The 24,877-nt window shown below is 41.7% G+C and overlaps 1 protein-coding gene across 7 annotated transcripts in view; it reads left to right on the top strand.

Moving 5' to 3' along the window:
• Window positions 1-1,677: 1,677 nt before the first annotated feature.
• The window catches only part of LOC307040623 (uncharacterized protein), a 27,636-nt gene continuing 4,436 nt past the window's right edge, over window positions 1,678-24,877 (top strand). The window contains exons 1-8 of one of the 7 annotated variants that reach the window (XM_079683638.1): window positions 3,507-3,850; window positions 4,251-4,362; window positions 4,608-5,443; window positions 5,604-5,787; window positions 5,967-6,223; window positions 6,542-6,713; window positions 7,063-7,211; window positions 7,404-7,681. In XM_079683638.1, coding sequence (XP_079539764.1) covers window positions 6,106-6,223; window positions 6,542-6,713; window positions 7,063-7,211; window positions 7,404-7,567 — 603 coding nt within the window. In that variant the 5' untranslated portion in view covers window positions 3,507-3,850; window positions 4,251-4,362; window positions 4,608-5,443; window positions 5,604-5,787; window positions 5,967-6,105 and the 3' untranslated portion in view covers window positions 7,568-7,681. The other 6 variants (XR_013808547.1, XR_013808546.1, XR_013808548.1 and 3 more) reach the window with 6 other exon arrangements.

Here is a 24,877-nt window from a genome sequence, read left to right as displayed (position 1 = left end):
TGATAAGTCGCTCGTAAAACACAGGAGGTATGGAAACTAAGAACACCATGTGGTAAATTGTACAGCTAATATAACACAACACATTAGTTGTATTTCCTGCGGGGGGGGGGGGGGGGGGCTGGTTGAGATGCACAGGCTTCAGTGGAGACGCTGCGCACAGCTGATCGACAGCTGGAACACAAACCACCAAATCCAAAAACATAATTCAGATCCGGTCGTCATGACTCCACTCCGGAGGGATTCCCCGATCATTTCTTACAGTTTCTCATCAAGGGGGTGTCTCCTGTCCCGATACAAACACACTGCCTGAAAGGCTATGTGTATTTTTTTTGTCATTAACCTTTTTCAGACCACTTATTTATTTATTTTGGTGACGACCCGACCTCCATGCTGCTACTCTGTTTCAAACTGCATCCACCAAACAATAATGATTTATCTCGACCTCCCCAAAATAACCAAAATCTGACACGGTGTGAGATGTCTTTTGTAGCTGTTCTGTCGTCATTTACTGCGATCTTCTTCATAAAGTCAGTCAAAATGAATGAATGAATGGGCCTTTCTTTTACTATTTATAGGCAAATATGGGCGTTACGTGAAGCCCGCAAAAGCTGCACAGCATTTCGAGTCGATTGTGATTTATGAAGGGAAACCGTCGTAGGGAGTGCCGTACGCATTTTCCTCGCCGGTACGCAATGTTCGGTGAATCGGAAAATGTATGTACCTAGTTTTCGGATTTCTACTACGTAAGCAACCTTCCCACGTGAATCCTATGCACGGCGTTATACATGAGGCCCCAGGACTCAAATCCAGAACTCAGGATAGAGGATCCAGGACAAAGGACAGCAGCAACAGGATCAGCCACGGCTCAGGATCCCGGCGTAGATAGACACCAAAAATAGATTTTGGTTAAACTGGGTTATTCGGAACATGAGAGTACACAGGTACAGACAGACAGAAGGAAGAAGTAAGGTGTCCCCCGACAGTCTAAGCCTATAGCAGCAAAACTAACTTGTCGACTCTACAGGCTACATGCACTCCCTTAGGATAGGTCGAGGGAAAGGGGTAGCAAGTAAGAAGTAAGGATAGAGGTGGAGAGGCACAACGTGTCTACGTACATGCACTCCCTAATGCTGCGTTCACACCGGACGCAAAGTGAATAGTCGCTTCGCTCTAATCGCTCCTATCGCATCGCTCTAGTCTAATGCTGCGTTCACACAGGACGCGATGCGAATATTCGCCTCGCATTCCAATCGCTCAAGTTTCACCGCGGCTTGCAGTTTTTTTTAACACGTCATTCAAAACAAACATACAGTTGACAACCACAACGATCATCTCTTCCATCTTTACAACTGATCAACAGCAGCACGCACGTCAGAGGGAATCCCAACGCTGATTGGCTTCGGCGAGAACGCGTCACGTGAATTTGACGCTCGAAAAATTGAACTCTCACGTTTGACGCGCAAGCCCGCCTTAAAGACCCAGTGAAGTGTGCGCCTGTGCATGATCTGTTATGCTAATACATATAGTAATGACCAAAATTGTCCATTGGAACCCATATCAAAAGATGTTGGAATAGCAACAAATTTGACGAGTTTTGAATTTGCCGCCTGGAAATCCGCAGTTGACCTCCGCCTTCGTGGGCGTGGCTTGCGATCTACTGCGTGACGTCACGAGATGGTCGCCGCCGAAGTGTTTACATTCATCACAGTTTATTGTTTCTCTGTTTCAAAGTCGAATTTATCAAAGTTTTTGAGCGAGTATTTTACTGGAAAGTGTGTCGGAGTCGACTGGAAATGATTGCCAATCGAGAAAACCTGACAATGGAGGCGACAGTGAAGAAAACGGGAGGAAAAACACACGGGAAGCGATGCATTGCCGCTGGCTGTAGTAATGTCAAGTCTGCCGAAGTGGCGATGTTTCTATTCCCAAAAGATTAAGGTGAGCCTGGCTGGTGTCATTGTTTCGTAGATTCGTTGATTGTTCATGACAAATAAAGGACACTGGTCGATTCGAGAGAGAGAGAGAGAGAGAGAGAGAGAGAGAGAGAGAGAGAGAGAGAGAGAGAGAGAGAGAGAGAGGCAGAGAGAGAGAAAGAAAGAGAGACTGAGAGAGTTACAGGGTTGTTGTTAGCATCTGGTGCTAGCTCGGAGCTAACGGAGATTAGCTGTTTCAACAATAAGGAGAGGGAAAGTCCTCTCCTGTGGGACTGAGAGAGATAACGTCAGCTCAGGGAGGTAAAGGACTCTGAGTGATTAGATTGTAAACTGTAGCCTAAGTTATCTCAGTGGGTTTGGTCATCTATGTAAACAAATATTTCCATCTATGTAATATTAGTTGTATAAAATAGGTTAAGAAATCCTTCCAATGTTTTTTGATTATTGAAATATATGTTTCATAATGAGTGTTGAGAGCTGTATCCATAAATCTCTTAATGTTGCCCTCAAAGTGCACCAGATTGATGCATTCAACTTCAATTTAAAGAAAAATATCTTCCCGGGGTGCTTGCCCCCGGACCCCCCTAGAGGGTGTGAGGTCATCACAAATAAAACAGGTTCACATGGATAGGATACTAGATAAGTGTGCACACTCATTATGTCCACTACACATTTTTCTTGGATTTGTTAACACTATAGTCTCTAATATATTTGTAGAAAGGCAGGAAATGGAATTAAATGGAGAAAACTTTTCATTGCGGAGGACCCCCTGTTTTGTGTCCCCCCCACTTCTCAAACCAAAGTTACACCCTTGTCTAGATCTATGACAAAATATTGTCCTCAACTAAATTGACTTCCATGGCCATGTTAATGATGTCATAATATAGACCCTCCAGAAAAACGCGATTCTGCAATCGCGGAATTTACCGCATAATCAGCAAAATGGCGCAGATTTTTAAAAGGCCGCATATTTATCAAAAGGCCGCATAATCCCCACATTTTTCCACACAAAGTTGAGAAAAAAAAAAGTTAACTCGTCTTGATGTGACGTCATCAGCTCGCGCATCACAGAATGTAAACAACACTGTATAGTGAACGTGTGGAGCTCACACGATAGAGAAAACACCAAGATGAAAAAATCTAATCCATCTCATTTACCGACGAACATTTCTACTAAAGACCGGGCAAAAAGTGGGGGGAAACTATTCTTCACCCCGTGCAACTGTGTGTTGGAGCATAAGAGAAAATCGACGGTGACGACCCACTTTGATTCATTCAAACATTAAGAAAATGTTTTCTGCTGCTGCGGACAAGAAAGCCAAACAACTCACGTTCACCGAGGCATCAACCTCCAAAACCCTTTCGAGGGCTACAAGAAACGAAGTGAGTATAGCCTACAAGATTGAAGCTGGTCAGATAACGAACGAGTAAATGAAAACAGAATGAGGGGGAGAAGTGTGTGTGTGTGTGTGTGTGTGTGTGTGTGTGTGTGTGTGTGTGTGTGTGTGTGTGTGTGTGTGTGGGGGGGGGGGGGGATGGGGGGGGGGTGTGTGTGTGTATGTGTGTGTGAGATTAAAATAGCCCAATTGCTTTTACAATAAATAAACATTGAATGTGTTCAATTGAATAGTAAAGGGGTTTAACGTTATCTTGTAAAGTTGTTAGGCCTAATTTGTTGATGTTAAATTAGGATTTAATTCCAGTGGCTAGTAGTCTCCTGAATTATTATTGTTGAAATGGTATGAGCAAGGTGTAGGCCTATACTGTTTTGAATAATTTTGTAATCCATTTCATATTGTGTACATTTGCAGAAAGTAGAAGAACTCCTGGCAGAATCGGAAGTGGAGAGTAGCAGTTTTGCTTCCACAGAGGAATCAATGGAGATAGCCACTGACACAGACATGGCACCGGAACAGGTTTGTGATTGCCCCCAGGTTTTGTTTTAGATGAGCACATTGGCTGGTTTTACCTTGCACGTTATCATGACTGGCACACACAGTGGACACATGAAAAAAAACCTTCTTTGTAATATGCACACCTTAGATCTTACACTTGTTATGTAAAGCAAAAACCTTAGCATTAGTCTTGTTCCAAACACCAAACATGCACCAAACATGCAACCGGCAAACCAGTCTGCTAAATATAATTATTGTAGAAAGTTGCTAGTCAGGCATGATATTGACTTACATATGCATTGGCTCTAGCTAAGCATTACTGTAGGGTACATGTTTATCATGATAATATTGTCTAGAACTTCTAACCCCTCGAAAATATTTGACAACATCACACTATGACATTTATGTTTTCACCTGGCAGGAACAACAGAGTCAAGATCAGGCCTGCCAGACAGACTGGACTCCAACAGCTACTGTCAGCATCAAGACACAGACTGGGAAAAAACTCACAAAAACAAAGACACAGTCAAAGGGTAATGCCACTATTGATTGGTTAATAGTACTGCACTATTAAATCGAAGTTTAATCAGTTCCTAAAAAAAAAAAAACACAACAGTTTGACAGGATGAGCGAGTGTGTCATATAATACTGTATTACAGTACGGGATATTCCTTCTAAAGTTGAGTTTGTTAACTCTAAATAGTAAGCAACAGATCAACATAGATTTGTGGTTTTATATAAAAACAATATAGTATTCCATTGATCATTTCATTTCCAGCATGCCAGGTGACGCCCGAGATGCTGACTGCAAGTCTAACAGTACCAGGGAGGCAGAGAAAGCTGAAAGTCCATGGCACCAGAGACCCAGCTACACCTGACCAGCCACCACAGGCTGCCTCCAGCAGCAGCAGCAGCCAGGCGTCAAAGCTGGAGCAACACCAACTGGAAGACGCGTCGTCCAGCAGTCCAGTTGTTCCACCATCAGTATCAGGCTCCTCAGACTGGGAACCCAGTAGCCCCATCTCAGCGGCTGATTCTTCTGACAAGTCAGATCTGTCAGAAAGTCGGGAAGCATTTGGGGATGAGATCTGCCACAAGGAACCCAAATACATCATCTTTGGCTCCAGCCTCGGGAAACTGCTACAGTGGTGCCACTGTCCATCTTGCGGCAGCGTCGTCATCCGTCAAGTGTGGACAACCACTGGAACACTACTTAAGATCCACCAAACATGTGACTCCTGTCTGCAGGCAATTGAGTGGCAGAGTCAACCGAGCATTGGAAACTTCCCTGCAGGCAACATGCTGTTGTCTGCAGGCATACTGTTTGCCGGTGCGTCGCCAACAAAGGTGCTGTGAGTCCTAAACCACATGGGTGTGATGACCTACGTGAAACGAACATTCTTCTCACACCAGCGAGACATCCTGCAGCCTGCAATACAGGATGTATGGACGCAACAACAGGCAGCCCACATTGCGATGCTGCAGACTGAAGGGCGACCTCTGGTTCTGGGGGGTGACGGCAGGGCCGACAGCCCTGGACACTGCGCAAAATTTGGAACATACACTACAATGGAGCTGGAATCAAATGTGGTGCTAGACCTACAGCTGGTGCAGGTACAGTTTATATTGTTCAAGTTCAGGGTTTTGTGTGAGAAATTGAAAACTTCATCTGTAAATATTGTAATAGTAACAGTGTTTCAAATCATATTCAGCCCATTGCAGAGCTCCTGTCTAGTTATCTGCCTAACTGGAATGTTCCCTGCTGTATTTTCAGAGCAACGAGTGTGGTGGGAGCTACCAAATGGAACTGGAAGGCCTGAAGAGGATGGAGGCCTTCTTTGAGGACATCCTGGAGATTGGCACTCTCGTCACAGACCGACAGCGCCAGATTGCCAAATGGATTAGAGAGAATATGTCGTACACAAAACATCTGTATGACATCTGGCATGTAGCCAAGTGTATGTGTCAATGTTGTTTCTTTTGAAGTTCAAGGAGTAGAGTCTTCTATTGAGTTATCGTAAAGTTGTTATCACCAGACAGACATTGCAGCATGCAGTTTAACAAATCTTATTTGCACAACTCACTCAAACTCACTCAGATCTCTTTATGATGTCAGTTTTATTTATTGTCTTTGCAGCTGTTGGGAAGAAGCTGAAAGCCATCTGCAAGCTCAAGGGCTGTGAGGACCTGAAAGCATGGCAACAGAGCATCATCAACCACTTGTACTGGGCAGTGGTTTCCTCCACACAAGACGACGCAGAACTGATTGTGGATAAATGGAAGTCGTGGAGCGGCATGTCCTAAACCTCCACAGGGGCCATGGTGGAAAGTTCCCCACATGTGCGCACAAGAGACTACAAGGCAGGGCTCACAAGAAGAAGTGGATCAAACCAAGTGAGTTTAGAGTCAATACTCCTTTTTCTGATATGGACGTGACATTTAAAATTACGTCTGTTGCGTCAGCAACAGGTGACTTTAATTTGAACCGTCATCCACCGCCAAAAGGAGTATGGAATGTATACAGTGTATGCATACTGAGTGATTAAAAACCCAGGACATACCCAGCAACAACAATGTACTGACTGTCTTATGGTTGGGTACATAATCCAAAAAGTTATGTCTGAGCAACAAACATTAGAATTGATAATCCATAATGTCAAGCACTGCCATTGAGATTTGTTGATGATTGATTTATTGATCTGTTGATTGCAGGTTCACTATCAGCTGTCAAACTGGAGAAACTGGAGACAGACAAGATGCTGTGCAAGGACATCGGCAAGCTCTCTGCCGTACACCAGACGTCCAAGGTGGAGGGCTTTCACAGCCTCATCATTCAGTTTGCACCAAAGTCTTACGTGTACTCCTACACTGGCATGCTGTGCAGGTTGGTCTTTTCAGCATATAATTAGAAGGCTTGTATTTTACCAGCTAAATACTTGTTTCAGTTACTTGGGAATGGGCGTCTTTGTACCGTGCTGAACCAGGTCCCCGTGCTGTATAAAAGATTGCGACGTTACGTCACATCTCCCATAGTGTGTCAAAATGGAGGAAGGAACTGTGATGAAGTTGTTAACTCCAAGACACACATTGCCAGGACTAAAATAAAACACTAAATAACTTTCTGAAAAAATATCAAGTTAAATAGAGCTGTTCATGTATAGACGTGGAATAATTACAAAAGAGAGATATTTCTTTTCACATTTTTAAAACTGTTTCTTTGTTTATGTTAACAGAACCCTTCTTGCCGGACTGCATTACAACGAGAATGCCAGCAGACATACTGCAACTACGAAGGCGGGAGAACAGAGGTTCAAAATCCGCTACCCCAAGTACAAGGCTGGAGGTCATGTTGTGAAGAAGATCCTAGTAGAGGCAACATTCAGTGAGTTTGAAATGAAATTACTCAAAATAATATTGTCCAGATTGGTAATGTACCGGTACTAATGATTTAGTAACTAATTCAGTTCAAAACCCCAATTGAAAGAATGATCTCGGCTTGATGACAGACACCATTTATTATTAGAAAACATTATAAAGTGCAAGTTTTGTATTCTGTCTTTGAACACTGTTGCAGGGTATGTGGATGATCTCATGAGAGAGGTGGTCGACCTCTGCAAGAAACCCAGCGTAGACAGGCCTGTACAGCTGGAGGAGCCTCCCACTCTGTCCTCGGCAATGGAGAAGCCTGACAAAGCAGAGGCCATCAAGGCACATGCCAGTTGTTTCAAGACCAAATAGTCTTTCACTGTGCATCTTCAACTGTGGAACTGTATTAAACATTCACTTCAGAACTGTATTGTCACTGTCCTTATTCATAACCGTGATAGTCCATGGATGGAAACTGTTGACGAATTTGGCTCACTGCACAAGAGGGCAGTGGCACTCTTATGTCGCGTCCTAGGTAACCCCAGCAAAGTCTCACCAGCTGGCGGTAGGCTGTGTATCGGTGGCGTCTGCAAGATAAAACATTATAGCATTGATATGACGACAGCTACTGTCAAGACACAAATGAAGGACAATAGATGATAATAGGTCAACTTCAAAGTTACATTTTCTTATACTCAGATCATAAAAGACTAACATTCAAACGTATAAAGTTGCAAAAGTTGTCATGACATCATATAAACTGATACATTTATATACTAGTAATAAACTTTATTGTAAATAGTGTTTGTAAGGCTTACTCATTGCCCTCTTGCTGGAGATGGCCATAATGTTGCCTGTATCCATAGTATGCTATACGCAGCACCCAGATGTCTAGACAGCCAGATCGGAAGCCGGGGTGGTCGATTATGCAGCTGTGGACACCATCCTCCTCCATGGTTCTGGTGACAGCGGGGATTTCCCGACAGCACACACTCTCGGCTACAGTGTCCATGTTGTTACAGTTGTCGCACTGACACCTATAACATATTAAACAGATGTAACATTATGATTAGCAGGAATGCCAGGATGTTTCAGTGTTGTCAGGTTGCGACGTTTTGCAAGGTAACTGGATTGTATCATTTTAACTTGGAACTGTATATTGTTGAATTTTATGCAGAAGATCCAATAAAGTTAGACTGTGCGCATGAAAATAATTTCTTGTTCTCCAGATAAGCAGAAAAACAGGGCTGGTCACCCTTGTGTATGTTAAATTCAATGACCAGAAAGTTCTAATTCTAGTTTAATAATACTCTAGCACATGACATGTACATAAGCTAATTATTTCCCAGAGGCTGAGCCCAAGCAGAGATTTTAAACAAGGCAAAGGGCCCTTCAGTCTTCACGCCGGACGGCCGTTATTATTAAAATGAATAATTAATTAATTAATTAATTATTTAAAATTATTTTAGCCATGATATGTAAGGAATGAAACTGCCATTTCATTTTGGCGCAAAAACATGCACTTCACGGGCACTTTAACCTGCCATCAGGCCCTGGGGCTGAATGGTTTTGTAGGCCCCCTATTTAAACAAAAAATCAAAGTCATTTATAGCCTCGGCAGGCTTTGTGATTGCACTTCTCCACTCTGCTCTACGTGCGCCTGGTCCTCTCCTCCAGATGAGTGACGTCTCGGGCCTCCCTTGTCCGGTTGCCGTTGGCTCCCCTCCACATAGCAAGTCCTCGTCGTCCTCTCCATCTCCTCCAACAAATAATGTCCCTGCTGTCTGTTTTTCTTCTCCCGCTCCATCGCTATCAGAACCAGACGGCCTACTTGGCTCCGAGGCCCCGCGGCCGGCACCGCTGCCGCTCGGTACAGAACTAATCTGTCCTTCCTCCTCATCCGGCCTACAGGTTTAAAAATAACCTGTAAGCTTCGGCAGTTTTTGTAATAGCTGCTTGTCTCGAAACTACTTTTCCCTCAACAATTTCCTTTTTTCGGGCACCAATCTCAAACTTTTTGGGGGGAAGCTCACGAGTGTATGTGTATTCGTGTGTGTTTGTGTATTTTTGCGTTTGTGTGTATTGTGTTTGTTTCCCGGGGAAAACCCTCATGAGAAACACCGGCTGTTGTTATGCCTGCTGTGACGTCAAGTTACTCCGTTCTCCGCCTGTAATTATGCCGTTACAAGCTTCAAAGTTGTATTTATCATCTGAATTTGTCGAAACAAGTTTAATATTCTGAAAGCCAAGATTTTGTTTATTTGAAACCAGATGAAAACAAACTGTAACGGACCCTGCCGTGTTATCTTTGATTACTATACGCCTTACATTCATAATTTCAGCGGAGGGAGGGGAACAGCAGAACAGCAGTGGCGAGTGAGAGCTGTCTTCTTCCCTTGACAAGCTTCAAAAATATATTTATTGTGTGATTTTGGAAATAAAGGTTTCATATTCTGAAAGCCAAGACTTTGTTTATTTACATTTTTTTTAAAACATCCGAAATAAAAAACTTTTTTTTTTAAAATTTGAATTTTTTTTATTTTTTATTATTGGCTCATGATAGGCCCCTGATCTCCGTAGGCCCCTGGGCTTCAGCCCAGTCAGCCCGTGCATTAAGGCGGCCCTATTGACGCGGCACCGTTCAATCGCCTCAACCGCGTGATTCGCGCCACGTCCACCGCTTCATGCTCACCGTCGGAGCGAATTCGCTCACCGTCTTATCTCTCTGCGTCTCTGCATTGACTTTACATTTAGTCTAATCGCGCCACCCCCAAACATCGCATCGCGTCCGGTGTGAACGCAGCATTAGGATAGGTTGAGGGAAAGGGTCAGCAAGTAAGAAGTAGGGAACAGAGGTGGAGAGGCACAACGTGCCTATGTACATGCACTCCCTTAGGATAGGGTGAGGGAAAAGAGTAGGAATTAAGATGTATGCGCCACATCTATATCATGAGCGCATTGCTCCTAAAAAATGTTTCTGGCACTGACACCAATCAACAGTTGTGCGTCGACTCGGCAGGGATCAAGGCACGTATATGCCTCTCCCTGCTTCCACCGTCTACACACACAACCAAATGACATACCATCAGTAAGGAAAAACAGTAAGAACTAAGATGTATAGGTGAAGAGGCACAACGTGTCTACGTCAATACACTCTTAGTTTTGAAGTCAGTTAAAAATTATCTGCAGCAAGTACAAACACACACACACACACACGCACACACACACACATATCAAGCTGGGTCTTTGTCTCAGGATGCTGAAGGCCACCCTGGGGAATGTGTGTGTAGGTGCACATAAGAAGCATCCACCCCTCTCTCATAACGTCATAGACAGCTTTATACATATGAAACTGTGTATTGGTGTTAAAGCGTGCGTGTATTCTGCTTCCGAACACACAGAGCTCTGAGTCGGGGGACACCCCTGCCCTTCAATCAAATATTTGTCGTCAATATTTAGACCCTCTCCTCCCCTCCTCAATGGGATCCCACCTGCTCCCTTCACTCATTAGGTGGAGGTTTTGTGATGGATCTCACCAGGAGGCTCCACAAGTGCACAACTCAGGTCTCAATCAGCTGTGGAGATGGCTGAAGTGCTAATCCGTGTGAAATGAAATGTTGACATTGTTACAGCGTTATAGTGATCAAACTGGTGTGGTCGATAACAATAACAGGTGATGGATATGAAGGAAGGCAAAGGTGAAAGTACTGGTCGTCTGTGCGTGTTTGTAGTCCCATTGTGTAAAGTAGTTTCCACTACTTGTATAACTCAATGCATACAAGAGGAGTACAAATGATCTATGACACATACTGACTCTCCTAAGCCGTATTGATATACGCTGTATTAAAGCAAACTACGTTTCCTGAAGGCTTGGGAAGAAACAGATTGCATGTATTGAGATGATGTGATCAGGATACAAAAACAGGTAAATGTATTTCCTTAGTTACATTAAAGGGGACCTATAAAGCTCATTTTCAGGTTCATACTTGTATTTCTGCCTCTACTGTGACATGTCTCCATGCTTCAATGTTCAAAAAGGTATTTATTTTTCTCATACTGCCTGTGCTGCAGCAACTCTTTTCACCCTCTGTCTGAAACCAGAGCCCAGTCTGCTCTGATTGGTTAGCTGGCAGCTCTGTTTTGATTGTTGTAGTGCTTGCCAATAGAAGCGCAAGTGTTACATAGTGATGTCACTATATGTTACAGAATTAAACAAAGGACTACTACTGGAGGTGTTTCGGGCAGGGGGAGTGTATGGGAGAGAAATTCCCTCTTTTTAGACTTTGCAGACCATTTACATGCACAAAAACTATAGAACACACAAAGGAAAAGGAGAACCCAAAAAAGCATAACAGTTTAATAAACAACACCCTGGTTATTCAATAGATCTTTCTGTAAAAATATTTCGATATGTACAGTATATCAAATAAATAGTCCCAATGAACTGCTCTAAACTGTTTTTTTGGGGGGTAGAATGTACAGTTTCAGTGCTTTGAATAGCCCACAAAAGAATCTGCTTACTCTGGCTTTGTGATTTCATTGCGGAAAAAAGTGTTCTAATGTAGAGGACATTTCTTATGTTAATGACTCTACTGCATATGTGTAAAACAAATGTCACAAAGTACACATTTCTAATTGTGATTAAATACAAGATCGCAGTTAGCTCGAAGGCTAACTTAAACCTTTCTCTCCATTGTTTGTTTTGAAATTAAGTGATAACACTTGAATCTCGTCAGAATAAAATGGGAGTTACTATCCATCTTCAACAAAATTGAGGGAAAAACAATGACACAGTAAGGAAAAAGAGAGAAGGAATACGACAGCCATCTTTAGAGTAATAAAACTGTGGCCTTTCAGTCATCAGTGGACATTCTGGCTGCATTTTATACGTCAGGGGATAATGAAAATCCCCCCCTGGTAAATATTTTCTGACCTTTTTGCAGCATTACCTTGTCTCCATATGATTAGCTGTTCTTCCTCCACCATCTTGCCTTTATTTTTCAGCAGTTTGAACAGCAGTTTTCCCCCAAAGAAATTAACAGTTTTTTTAAATTGTATTTCATAATTACAGGAAATCGTATTAAAATGACTGGAATAAACGATTTATTGAAATGTGTGATGTACTTTAACAAAAAAAAAACAGTAGAAATGGAATACATTATTTATTTGTTTTTTAGCAGTTTTTAAATGCGAATTTAACAAAACTAACCGTAAAAATGAATTGTTTTCTGTTGGCAAAATTAGCTGCATTTCCTGTAATTGTACTAAAAAATACTTTTGTTCTGGCCATATTCTATATATCACTGTCAAAAAATACTGTTAATACTCATTACAAGAAGAATTAAGAAAGAGTAAAGAAAGAAATATTTTTGTAATTTTGCTTAATTTAACCACTACTTTATATTGATAAACTGAAAAAACACAGGTATTGACTATCCTATTATAGTAAAAAAAAAACTACATTTTAAAACATTTTGACTTGTACTACTTTGAGGATTGAATTGTTAAATATGTGCATTTCAGGTTATAAAAACTGTGTAAAACCATAGAGTTAAAGGTGGGGTATGTAATTTATTTCAGAAACACTTTTTGTTATATTCCATGGAATGCTCTTAACATCCCGATAGCAATGAATATATGAAATGCTTTGACAATAAATACATAAAAATATGTCATCTGTGGAAGCCGTAGTACTGTAAAAAGCAGGACCAATCATTTTAGCTGACCCAGCTAAAATAACTGGATGGCCTACCTGCCTGTCAGCCTTCCATCTGTGCACAAACTTATCTCGTGCCCTCATTGGTCATGTGCGCGTTTGTGTGTGTTGGAGGAGGGGCTCTGTAAGGAAGTCAGAAGTAAGAGGCAGATTTGTTGTCATCATAAATCTATAAACTAGCTCATAGCTGTCAGCATTCACTGCAGGCAAACCTAACGTGACCATTCACTTATGCTTTCTAAATAGAAGAAGAAGAAGATAAACTTTATTAATCCCTCAGAGGGAAATGTCTTCCCCCACTCTGTTGTGTTTAAAGGGCCCATGTCATGCTTTTCCGGTTGTTACCCGTCCCCTTGTTTGTTATGAAGGGTTTTCTGCATGTAAACGGTCTGCAGAGTCAAAAACCCTCAAAGTACACCCTGTAACGAGTAAAACTCTAACACAGAAAATACCTGTCTATGCTGCCCTGTAGCTATCTAGTTAAGTAATGTAACCACAGTTAGTCTATGTCTTCTGATGTTAGTAACTATGTAGGCTAACAGCAATGTGTTGTGGACTAATGCATTCAAGTTAGTTCACATTTTAGTTGTTATTGCCCCTGCTGACAATAGTGTGTATAATATGTAGCCAATGGAATTTAACATTTTGCTCTCCAATGTATGTTATTTTAATGTTGACACAATACCATAACTATATATTTTACAGGAGCATTGTTGAAATTCCTAGGTCGAACTAAAGCACGAGGACGATAATAGTCGTATCTGCTACAGTTCACTATCAGATAGACGGTTCGGCCACACAAGGCCGACATGGAAATGCAGAAAACGATAACGGGTCATAAGGTGGGTAGTGTTTACGCCTATACGATCATTTCCTGATAACGATGAAGCAATAGCCCCACCCAGCGCCGTATAGACTGAGAGTTATGTCATCTCCGTTCACTCCAATGGACCACTTTTTTACAGCAATGGCGGATCGTGGAGCCTCTCAATCGTTCCCCGGAAGTTAGCGCCAAGGCTAGCAGAGCTGTAGAGTTGCAGCATAATAGACCGTTCGTGACGGACTTTTAAAGGTAAGAAGAAGCTTAAAGATTTATATTGCGGATATTATCAGTACATCTGATTCAAATTAACATGTGTATTAAAGGATGTCAGTGGATTATCCCTAAATTAGTAGATTTAGGGAACGTTTACAGATAACAGATTAAGCTAGGATACCATACCATAGTACCATACACTATACCATAGTGGTTGAATACACAGTATTAGGAAACACTTTATACTTACTGGACATGTTATACTCATTATATACTGTATATAAAATATGACCAAGAAAGTGAGACAACTTTATAGAAATTCATATCACATCTGTTACTGATGCCATTTGTCATACTTTGTTAAACTCACAAATAATAAAGTTCCATAACTTCAGTTGAGAACAAAGACCACACCTTATCTCCCCAAGGCAATTTCCCATCCAATAGGTGTGCTATATAGGTGTGTATAACCCTGTCTCCTGTCTGTTACTCCCTCTTTCAGCACAAGAACCAGAGGGGGATTCAATGGAGCCTGAATACCTGCACTGAGACCCTCACCCTGCACCCTGAGTCTCAACTCTCAGTGTTTTTCAAGCCTTTCCCTGTTTTTTTGTATTAAACAAAACATTAAGCTTTCCCAATGGTGTGGTTTTCGTTTTGTGAAAAAGTAAAAATGCAGTGTTTGTATACAATAACCTAACCTCACATATTTTTTTGCTGTTGGTCATGAAATTGCTCCTGCTGACTTGTGCCAGCCATTTTTTCCTCCGCTCTGTGTCAGTGGGGAAGCCGTACATTCGTACTCCTTTCTCAGAGCGATTTGAGCATCCCCAGGCAGCACAGCAAACCATGGTGGCGACTAGGAGGCAGCACAGCAAACCAGGACAACACGGAGGAAAAGGCACAGACAAACTGCATGATATGCTATTCAATGTTTATTGAATTCCATGTATTTGCAATGGATGTTCCTAAAACAACACATTTAACATCATCATCATCATCATGCTGCTGCTGCTGCTGCTGCTGCTGCTGCTAGTCCTTTGATAGTCACCTGTCGGTCTCCTGTCCTTTCTGAAAGCCATAAAGATGACATTAGTCATTTAGATAACTTGTGTCCTCAATTACCATGGGATTACTGAAACTACCATGAATTTAAGAAAATGGTAGAAATGAATCTAATCTGAATTTTGAAGCATTCCTTTAGATCCCCTCCCTCTAAATATATCAATAAACATTAGAAAGTGATGCTCCTGACTACTATACAAGTTTAAGAAGATAATATTGGTTTGAAAGAATTCAAAGCTATAAATAAACAGCAACAGGCTCTTTAACCAAGGCGCTGTTAGCCTAACATGTAAACTAGTTGTTCACACTAATCCTAATATTATCACTTAATATTAGCAAATTCTATTTTATTTTTTAAAACATATTGATGTAAATACATACACATATCGATTTGTTGTATAAATATTGCAAATCAAAACCTTTATTCACTAATAATTACCAAAAGTCGAAGTTCTATCTCCTGTTATCAATGCATTCACATTGCCCGCCATGAACTTCCGGGGAACGATTCTCGTCTGCATGAACCACGTGACGATAACCGTTTTTGGACTTCCGCTGTCGTAACTCTTCTATCTATACGGCGCTGGCCCCACCTCTCCCTTCCTCTCCTGCTCAGAGATCATAGGGGGAGGAAAAGAGGGGCTCCGTTTTGTATTCTTATATTATTATATATAGTGGTTATTCATTTGTTTTAAAGCTGAAACAAATAACAAAGAAGACCTTTGACCGGCACTTTTCTAATTTTGCCCGGAAGACTTAAATTTTAACAGACATGTTAACTGAAACTCTGCCGCACGGTCCCCTCGTCCCTTGGAAGAGGCGGGGAGGTTGGTGTTGTTCATCTGCTGGTGGACTACCGGAGAGGTTTACAGCAGGAGCAAACGCTTGCCTCGGGGAGGGAGAAAAAGAGCCTTCTTCGCTGCTTTTGTGACAGGACTACAGCGCCACTTACAGGCCCGGCATGTACTACAGTGTCTCTAGCGCTTTTGAGCGGTCTCGTGCGTGTGGACGGAATACTTTTTTGATAACGATTGCGGTCCGTTTGCGTTATCGCCCTCGTGTGGCTCCAGCCTAAGCCTGCAGAACCACAAGTCAAGAGGACAGAGGAGCCAGATAGCAGTGGTGACTGAGGCAGAAGAAATAAGGAGAGAGGGCCCATGCCGAGAGGCAGACGTCAGTAGTGAGGAATCAGACCCAAAAGACACTGGGACAGAGGAAACAGATAGCAGTGGTGAGGAACGCACTGTAATTTCATTTCACTGTAATTTTACTTTTCACATGTCACTTTATTCAGCTTAGTTATTTATTCAGTTATTTTATTACTGGTACTGCTAATTGCACTATGCGTATTGTTGTATATTGTATATACCAGGGGTCTCCAACCTTTCTTCATCTGAGAGCTACTTTGAAAAAATGAAAGTGGCCAAGAGCTACTTGCATCCCATCGCTTACATTTATTCACATAGCCCTCATCAGTTGAATTAAGTTACTTTTGTACACGTGTGAAATTGCAATACCCAAAGCTCATTAAATATCTTTACTTCACATCAAGGTCCAAGAAAACGACAATTTCTCACATATTATTGTGGCCCACATAGTAAGTACATCACTGAGAATTCACATAAATTTCCTTAATCCCGACCTGACAAGCATCTTATGGCACATGTGTAAAATAAGTTCATTCACTCTTTTTCACAGTCAGTGAGATGAATGGCACTGCATGGAGTCCACCATAGGGGTGTATGCTGGAGTGTACCCACTTAGGTTAACTCTAATAGAGTCATTTAAATGTTTATCAGTCAGTCTTGTTCCGTATTTAGATTTCAAGACATTCATGTCAGAAAAAGCTGCTTCACAAAGGTATGTAGAGCCATATAAAGCAGACATGTTCAGTGCTGCTTGGTGAATGTTCTTATAGTTTTCTGGGTCTACAAGGCTCCACAAATGTTCTGAGTTTTGCAGAGACTTAAGCTGAACATTATTTTGGAGATTTATAACCTCCATCTCCATCTCCACATGATTGGCACTGAACAGTTCAGCCATCTTCTTCTTTTTCTTCGTCTTGACATTACATTATAAACCATAATAAATCAATTGTATAGGTCTAGCCTCCCTATATCTGTGTGAAATTGTTCCATCCTCAAAAACCAAAACGAATGCTTCTGAAGTCGAGCTGCAGCTTCTAGCAACGGTCTCCTGTTAGGTCCTGAATGTGGCATCACTAACATGACTTGAGTCTGAACACAGCAGACAACAGGAGTATTTCTCTGTCTCTGCTGTCCTGCCTGACTCTCATCATACTACTTCCCTGATGGCTCCCACAGGATTGTTGATATCCTTGTGGATTCATCTTCTTATTATAGACACACATTTCCAAACATTTGGTCTTTCCAAACATTTGGTCTACCTACGCTGTAAAATGTATTATCTCTTCGATTTACAAACGGCATCTTTTGTACATCTGTCCGTCCTGGGAGAGGGATCCCTCCTCTGTTGCTCTCCCTGAGGTTTCTCCCATGTTCCCCTTTAAACTGTGGGTTTTCTCTGGAATTCTTTCCTTGTACGATGTGAGGGTCTAAGAACAGAGGGTGTCGTATTGTCATACTGATATTCTGTACAAACTGTGAAGTCCACTGAGACAAATGTAACATTTGTGATATTGGGCTATATAAATAAACATTGATTGATATTTACAACAGCATATAAAAACTAAAATACTGCATGTAGGTGCACACTTACATTCTCTGTCTTACTGTTACATCAATCCCATGAATGTATGCGATTACGTTAGCTTCATCATCTCAATCAGTGATTAATAATAACGTTTATATCAGGTTACTATCAGCCTTTCATTATTTTCAGGGAGGGAGCGGGGTTTGGAGGAACAGAGAGGAGACGGTGATCTTGGAAGCTTTTTTCCTCCTGCCTTCACAAACTTTACACAGGTATTTATCAACTGAAAATAGCAAGAGGACATTCGTACTCTGCAATCCAAGACTTGATTAAATCCACCAATAAGCTGACATGGTGCAAACGCGAGTATTTTTTCAAACATAAATCCATGTGTGTCTGAGCTGCAGCGACACGGACTGATTCAGGTGCATTTATTGTTGTCGGATTTTTTCAATACAGTCTGTGAACCGCGAGCGGCGAGCTACTGAAAAGCTGCCCACGAGCTACCGGGTTGCGTTCCAATAGTCCATTTAGCTTAGGAATCTTCCTAACCAAGTAGCAGAAGTGGCTTGATTTTGTTCTCAGCAGGGGACTTTGACAGAGTATTTCTAAAAGAAAACACAGTAAAAGTACTTCAATGTATTGTTAGTAGTAGGCTAACTAATACAAAGTAAAACAGTATCAATTTCATTAAGAACTAATGCCTGGTAAAATTATATTTTTATCATTCATCAAAGATAGCAGAAAAACATGCATTATGTAGGCTACTATGGAGGGGACTTTGACAGAGGATTACTCACAAAGTAGCCTACATAGTAAAAGTACTTCATTTTATTTCTGGTAGCAGTCAAACTAAAACCGAGTCCAACAGTGTCAGTTTCCTTACGAACTTGTGGTAACACATATTTGTATCACTCGTCAAATATAGCAGGAATAATAAAAAGCAGCTGATTTGAAAAAACAAACTCGAGAGACGGCTGAGTGACCGCAGTGCAGAATCGCTGTATAGTTTAAATCTCCTAACAACAACCGTTTTAGAGATAGGCTTATTATATTTACAGCCCTTAATAACATTCGTTTTCTGGGCTCAATATGTGTCTTGGCCGTTTTCGCTTTGATCGATTCACCTTGTTTCCCCTTGTTAATAATATTATCACCGTTCCAAGCAAACGAGGGCTTTTGTTTTGAAATCACTTCCGTGAGTTTCTCCCCGCCCCTCGCGCCAATGACCATTAGACCATTTAGTAAGTTAAAAAGCAAAAAGGCCTCTCAGACGCTCTTCCGTTTACGTGTTTAATAAAGAAAAACAATTGGAAGGTAGATACACGGATTATCCAAGCAACAGAGCTTCATTTAGCATGAAAGAATTATTGCACTGTAATATATATATATATATAATCCGTGTATCTACCGTCCAATTGTTTTTCTTTATTAAACACGTAAACGGAAGAGCGTCTGAGAGGCCTTTTTGCTTTTTGCTTTTTACCTTACTAAATGGTCAAATGGTCATTGGAGCGAGGGGCGGGGCAAAACTCACGGAAGTGATTTCAAAACAAAAGCACTCGTTAGCTAAAATCACACTTTGAATCACTACAGCATCCTGCTGAAGGACCGGTGATTATTATAAACTGGGAGAATTTAGCGATCACAACGAAAACGGCCAGCCAAGACACATATTGAGCCCAGAAAATTAATGTTATTAAGGGCTGTAAATATAATAAGCCTCTGTCTAAAATGGACAACATTGTAGGAGATTTAAACTATACAGCGGTTCTGCACTGCGGTCACTCAGCCGTCTCTCGAGTTTGTTTTTTCAAATCAGCTGCTCTTCATTATTCCTGCTATATTTGACGAGCGATACAAATATTTGTTACCACAAGTTCTTAAGGAAACTGACACTGTTGGACTCGGTTTCTAGTTTGACTTCTACCAGGAATAAAATGAAGAAGCTTTACTGTGTACTTTGAAAAACAATTGGACGGTAGATACACGGATTATATATATATATATATATATATATATATATATATATATATACATATACATATACAGTGCAATAAGCTTCTTCGTGCAATAAGAAGAATTCGTGTATCTACCGTCCAATTGTTTTTCTTTATTAAACACGAAAACGGAAGAGCGTCTGAGAGGCGTTTTTGCTTTTTGCTTTTCACCTTACTAAATGGTCAAATGGTCATTGGAGCGAGGGGTGGGGCGAAACTCACGGAAGTGATTTCAGAACAAAAGCACTCGTTTTCTAAAATCACACTTTGAATCACTGCAGTATCCTACTGAAGGAACGGTGATTATTATAAACAAGGGAAATTTAGCGATCACAACGAAAACGGCCAAGACACATATTGAGCCCAGAGAATGGATGTTATTAAGAGCTGAAATATAATAAGCCTATGTCTAAAATGGACCACATTGTTAGGATATTGTTACGGCTGCTGCCTTCCTGATCGTCTGAGTGTTTTCAGCTGTGTGTTCTATGTAAATGAGCTGTGCGGTTGCCCTCCCGGTATTGGCTCCCATCTCCTGGTCCGCCTCCTGAAGATTGCGATTGGAGCACGCCGGGCCCGACGCACTCCAATCGCAGCGCACAGCCGGCGCACACCTGCTGGAGATGACTACAAAGCTTGGGGACAATCCTCATTCTGGAGGCTCTGTATGTGGACAGATGCCTCTCGCTACTTGCTCTCTGTTCTGGGGTTAAACTTGTGTGGTTAGTTAGAGTGTAGAGTAGCTTAGTTAGTGTTTAGAATAGTTTAGGATTCGGTGACGGTTGCCTGTAGTTTAGTTGTGGTGTTGTATAGATTCTCTGTGTTAGTTGTACCACTTTTAGAGTGAGGTTTTGTTTTGTTCTTTATTTGGTATAGTATTTATTTTCCCTGTATGTCTTTAGACTCCCTTTTTAGAGTCCTCCTTTAGTTGGTTATTTGTCAACCTGTGCCCTTTTGGCTCCTTTTGTTTGTTTCAGGCTGTTTGCCTGCTATTTTGTTCACAGCTGTTTTAAATAAACACTTATTAATACCAATTCCATACTGGTGTGTGTTGCATTCCTCTTCCCCTAGTTGGGATGTAACATACATGGGGGCTCGTCCGGGATCTTAACTACTTTCCTGGGGTTATAAGTGGTTGTGTATAGCTAAAAACAATTTGGTAAGGTTTGGGTGCAGTTTTAGCTGAGTATGGCAACTTTTGATTTGGAGTCGTTTTTGGTCTGTCCTTCTCATGAGCAGTTAGTTCAGTGTCGTAGAAACGACTTTATATGAGATAGCGCAACATTTCGGTCTCCCAGTGGCAAAACAATTGTTAAAAAAAGAGTTAAAGGCTCTGGTGGTGGATGAGTTGGTGGAAAGGGGTTTTCTGGTGCGGCCTGCACAAGCTGAGCTCACTGTGCCAAATGACCGTGCTAAACCAGAGGGTAGTGGCAGCGAGGGGGGCGAGCCGTGTGAAGCACTGCTCAGGCCGCCTCGTAAATGTCCACCCTCTCCGGTTGGTAGTACAGATTCCCGGGAAGGGAATAAACTTAAAGTCCGCCTCGCCCGACTTCAGTTGGAGGCAAAAGACAGGGAGCAAGACAGGCAGTTTCAGTTGGAGCTAAAGAAAATCGAGGCAGATAAGGAAGTCCAGATACGGATTCGTCAGCTGGAGCTAGACTCCCAACTGCGCGCATCCGGTGCTTTTGACTCTGCCGGAAGAAACTTGCCATCTCCACCTCCTCCACCTTCCTTTGACGTGAGTAACCATATTTCGCTAGTGCCAACATTCTGTGAGACTGAGGTGGATGCCTATTTTGGCGCATTCGAGAGCATTGCTACAGCATTGCGGTGGCCGGTTGAAGTTTGGGCTCTGATGGTAACGTGCAAATTACATGGAAAAGCTCGGGAAGCAGTTGTGGCTCTCACGTTAGAGGACAGCCTGCAGTATGACTCAGTAAAAGGTGCCATCCTCGGAGCGTATGAGTTAGTTCCTGAAGCTTACCGGCAAAAGTTTAGACACTATAGGAAGAGTCCTGATCAAACGCACGTAGAGTTCGCTAGGAAAAAGGGAATGTGTTTTGCTAAGTGGATTGCTACATGTAATGCTACCGATTATTCTTCTCTGAGAGAATTGATCATGTTGGAGGAGTTTAAGAAGTGTTTGCCTGATCGCATTGCAGAGTATGTGAACAAACAAAGGGTAAACTCTCTCTCTGCTGCCGCTGTGTTAGCTGATGAGTATGTGCTGATGCATAAAACTGTGTTTTCCCCTGTCTCTACGGAGAGATCCCGCCGTGTGTCAGCCGCACCATTTACTCAGCCAGCAAATGTGTATAATGTAAGCAGAGAAAAGAGAGAGTGTTTTTACTGTCATAAACCTGGACATGTCATTGCCAACTGTGCAGCTCTGAAACGTAAGGAACTGCGGCAGAATGTATCCCCGCCTAAAGGCATTGGCCTGGCTACACACGCACCCGCACAGGCAAGTAAACGTGACACTTATGTTTCATTATCTGATCCTGTGATTGTGCCTGTGCCTTCAGATGAAGCTGTGTCCGAGGAGAAGCCAGAAATTGTGGCTCCCCCTCCTCCTCGTGAGGATGTCGCGAGACTGGCGCAACACGCCGGCTCAGACAAGCCTCTAGACTTCTCGACACTCCCGGTAACCTGAGAGCGTCAGCTCGTGTATCGGATCTTAGTGTTAGTGTTGGCTCTACAACATGCTAAGATTGATGTTGGACCCAGCCTTTGGCCAATTGTGATGTGTACATGTTACGATCCATTCATATTCTGCCCTAGCGTGTCCACGCACAATCAGCGTCTCCTGCAATGGGCTCGGATTGTGCGGGACTACAGCAGTAGACACCCGTCATTAAAGGGTTCAGAGAATGTGTTGGCCGATGCTTGTCCAGGTTGAGTTTGAGATGTTAGTGTGTCCAGGTTGAGTTTGTGATGTTAGTGTGTCAGGTTGAGTTTGTGATGAATGTGTGTTATTAGGAATTTCGTTAGAGTGCTTAGGTTCACAAAACCTGTGGGTTTGTGTCTTAAGGGGGGGGGGGGGGGGGGGGGGGGAGTGTTACGGCTGCTGCCTTCCTGATCGTCTGAGTGTTTTCAGCTGTGTGTTCTATGTAAATGAGCTGTGCGGTTGCCCTCCCGGTATTGGCTCCCATCTCCTGGTCCGCCTCCTGAAGATTGCGATTGGAGCACGCCGGGCCCGACGCACTCCAATCGCAGCGCACAGCCGGCGCACACCTGCTGGAGATTACTACAAAGCTTGGGGACAATCCTCATTCTGGAGGTTCTGTATGTGGACAGATGCCTCTCGCTACTTCCTCTTTGTTCTGGGGTTAAACTTGTGTGGTTAGTTAGAGTGTAGAGTAGCTTAGTTAGTGTTTAGAATAGTTTAGGATTCGGTGACGGTTGCCTGTAGTTTAGTTGTGGTGTTGTATAGATTCTCTGTGTTAGTTGTTCCACTTTTAGAGTGAGGTTTTGTTTTGTTCTTTATTTAGTATAGTATTTATTTTCCCTGTATGTCTTTAGACTCCCTTTTTAGAGTTCTCCTTTAGTTGGTTATTTGTCAACCTGTGCCCTTTTGGCTCCTTTTGTTTGTTTCAGGCTGTTTGCCTGCTATTTTGTTCACAGCTGTTTTAAATAAACACTTATAATTAATACCAATTCCATACTGGTGTGTGTTGCATTCCTCTTCCCCTAGTTGGGACGTAACAATATTTAAACTATACAGCGGTTCTGCACTGCGATCACTCAGCCGTCTCTGGAGTTTGCTTTTTCAAATCAGCTGCTCTTCATTAATCCTGCTATATTTGATGAGTGATACAAATATTTGTTACCACAAGTTCTCAAGTAAACTGACACTGTTGGACTCGGTTCTAGTTTGACTTCTACCAGAAATAAAATGAAGTACTTCTACTGTGTACTTTGTGAGTAATCCTCTGTCATAGTCCCCTACATAATGCATGTTTTTCTGCTATATTTGATGAATGATACAAATATAATTTTACCATTACTTCTTAATGAAATTGATACTGTTTGACTTTGTATTAGCCTACTACTTACAATACATTGAAGTACTTTTCCTGTGTATTTTTTGAGAAATACTCTGTCAAAGTCCCCTGCTGAGAACAAAATCAAGCCACTTCTGCTAAGTTTGATGGCGGGATTCTTTTTTGTTGCCATTAGTTCTTTGTGAGATTGATCCTTTTGGACTCAGTACTAGTGAAACTACCCCCACAAGTACTATGAAGTACTTAGGCCTATACTGTGTACTTTTCCAGTACTCCTCTGTCAATGTCCCCTCCTGACAAGAATGCATGTTTTTCTTTTAATAAGTTTTAAAACACCTTTCTTCCTGAGACTGATATTGCTGAGTATTTTAAGAGGATGGTAGACATGATATCAGCAATACTTCCAGTCAGTACTCCAGCAGCAGCATTTTTACCCCTTGGAAAGTCTTTAGAGTCTGGCCTGGATAGCTGGTCCCAACTCCTTCTGCACACTGACACACTCTGTGTCACTCTTGTTGGCCTCTTATGATGCTGCTGTCTTTTAAAATATAATTATTTCTCTGCTCCTAGTTCATTCCTCACGGATTATTCCATCAGTCCCAGTCATTGCATGTCAGTCAATAGAGCTTCGAAAAATGTGTCCAATTCAACAAAATGTTTTTTTGTGAGTGAAGGCCAGAGCTAAATTATAGATTGTTCGATTGTGTAATTACAAGTTGAGAGAAAATAAATCCTCCTCCTATGAAACCTATTTTATTTCCTTTCCCATGTTATACTTACTTGTATTAGAACATTTACATGTTGAACTACATACTGGATATCTTCCCCAGCCTCAAGGAAACACAATAAATTAAATGGATTCATATTTTTCTTTTATTTATAAAAATGTATAAATTAATATTGTCGTGTGCAAACATTTCAAATTTTTATATAAAATGAACAAAAAGTTTACTTTTGAAATGATTTCTCACAAAAACCTTTCTAAATTATAGTAAATTCTTAAAAAAGGTTTAGTCAATAAACGTTTTTCTTCCTAAAATAGTTGAAATTGAACGTAAACTATATCAAACACCACATCCATGGCAATTAACCCATTTGTGCCCGCTATTTAAATTGACTTTGGTTAGTTAATACAAATATTGATATAATATATATATAAATATAGATATATAGCATATAATTGATGCA

Source organism: Notothenia rossii, assembly GCF_949606895.1.
Source record: "Notothenia rossii genome assembly, chromosome: 5".
In the NCBI taxonomy this organism is placed as follows: domain Eukaryota; kingdom Metazoa; phylum Chordata; class Actinopteri; order Perciformes; family Nototheniidae; genus Notothenia; species Notothenia rossii.
This window is presented reverse-complemented; position numbering and strand designations above follow the sequence as displayed.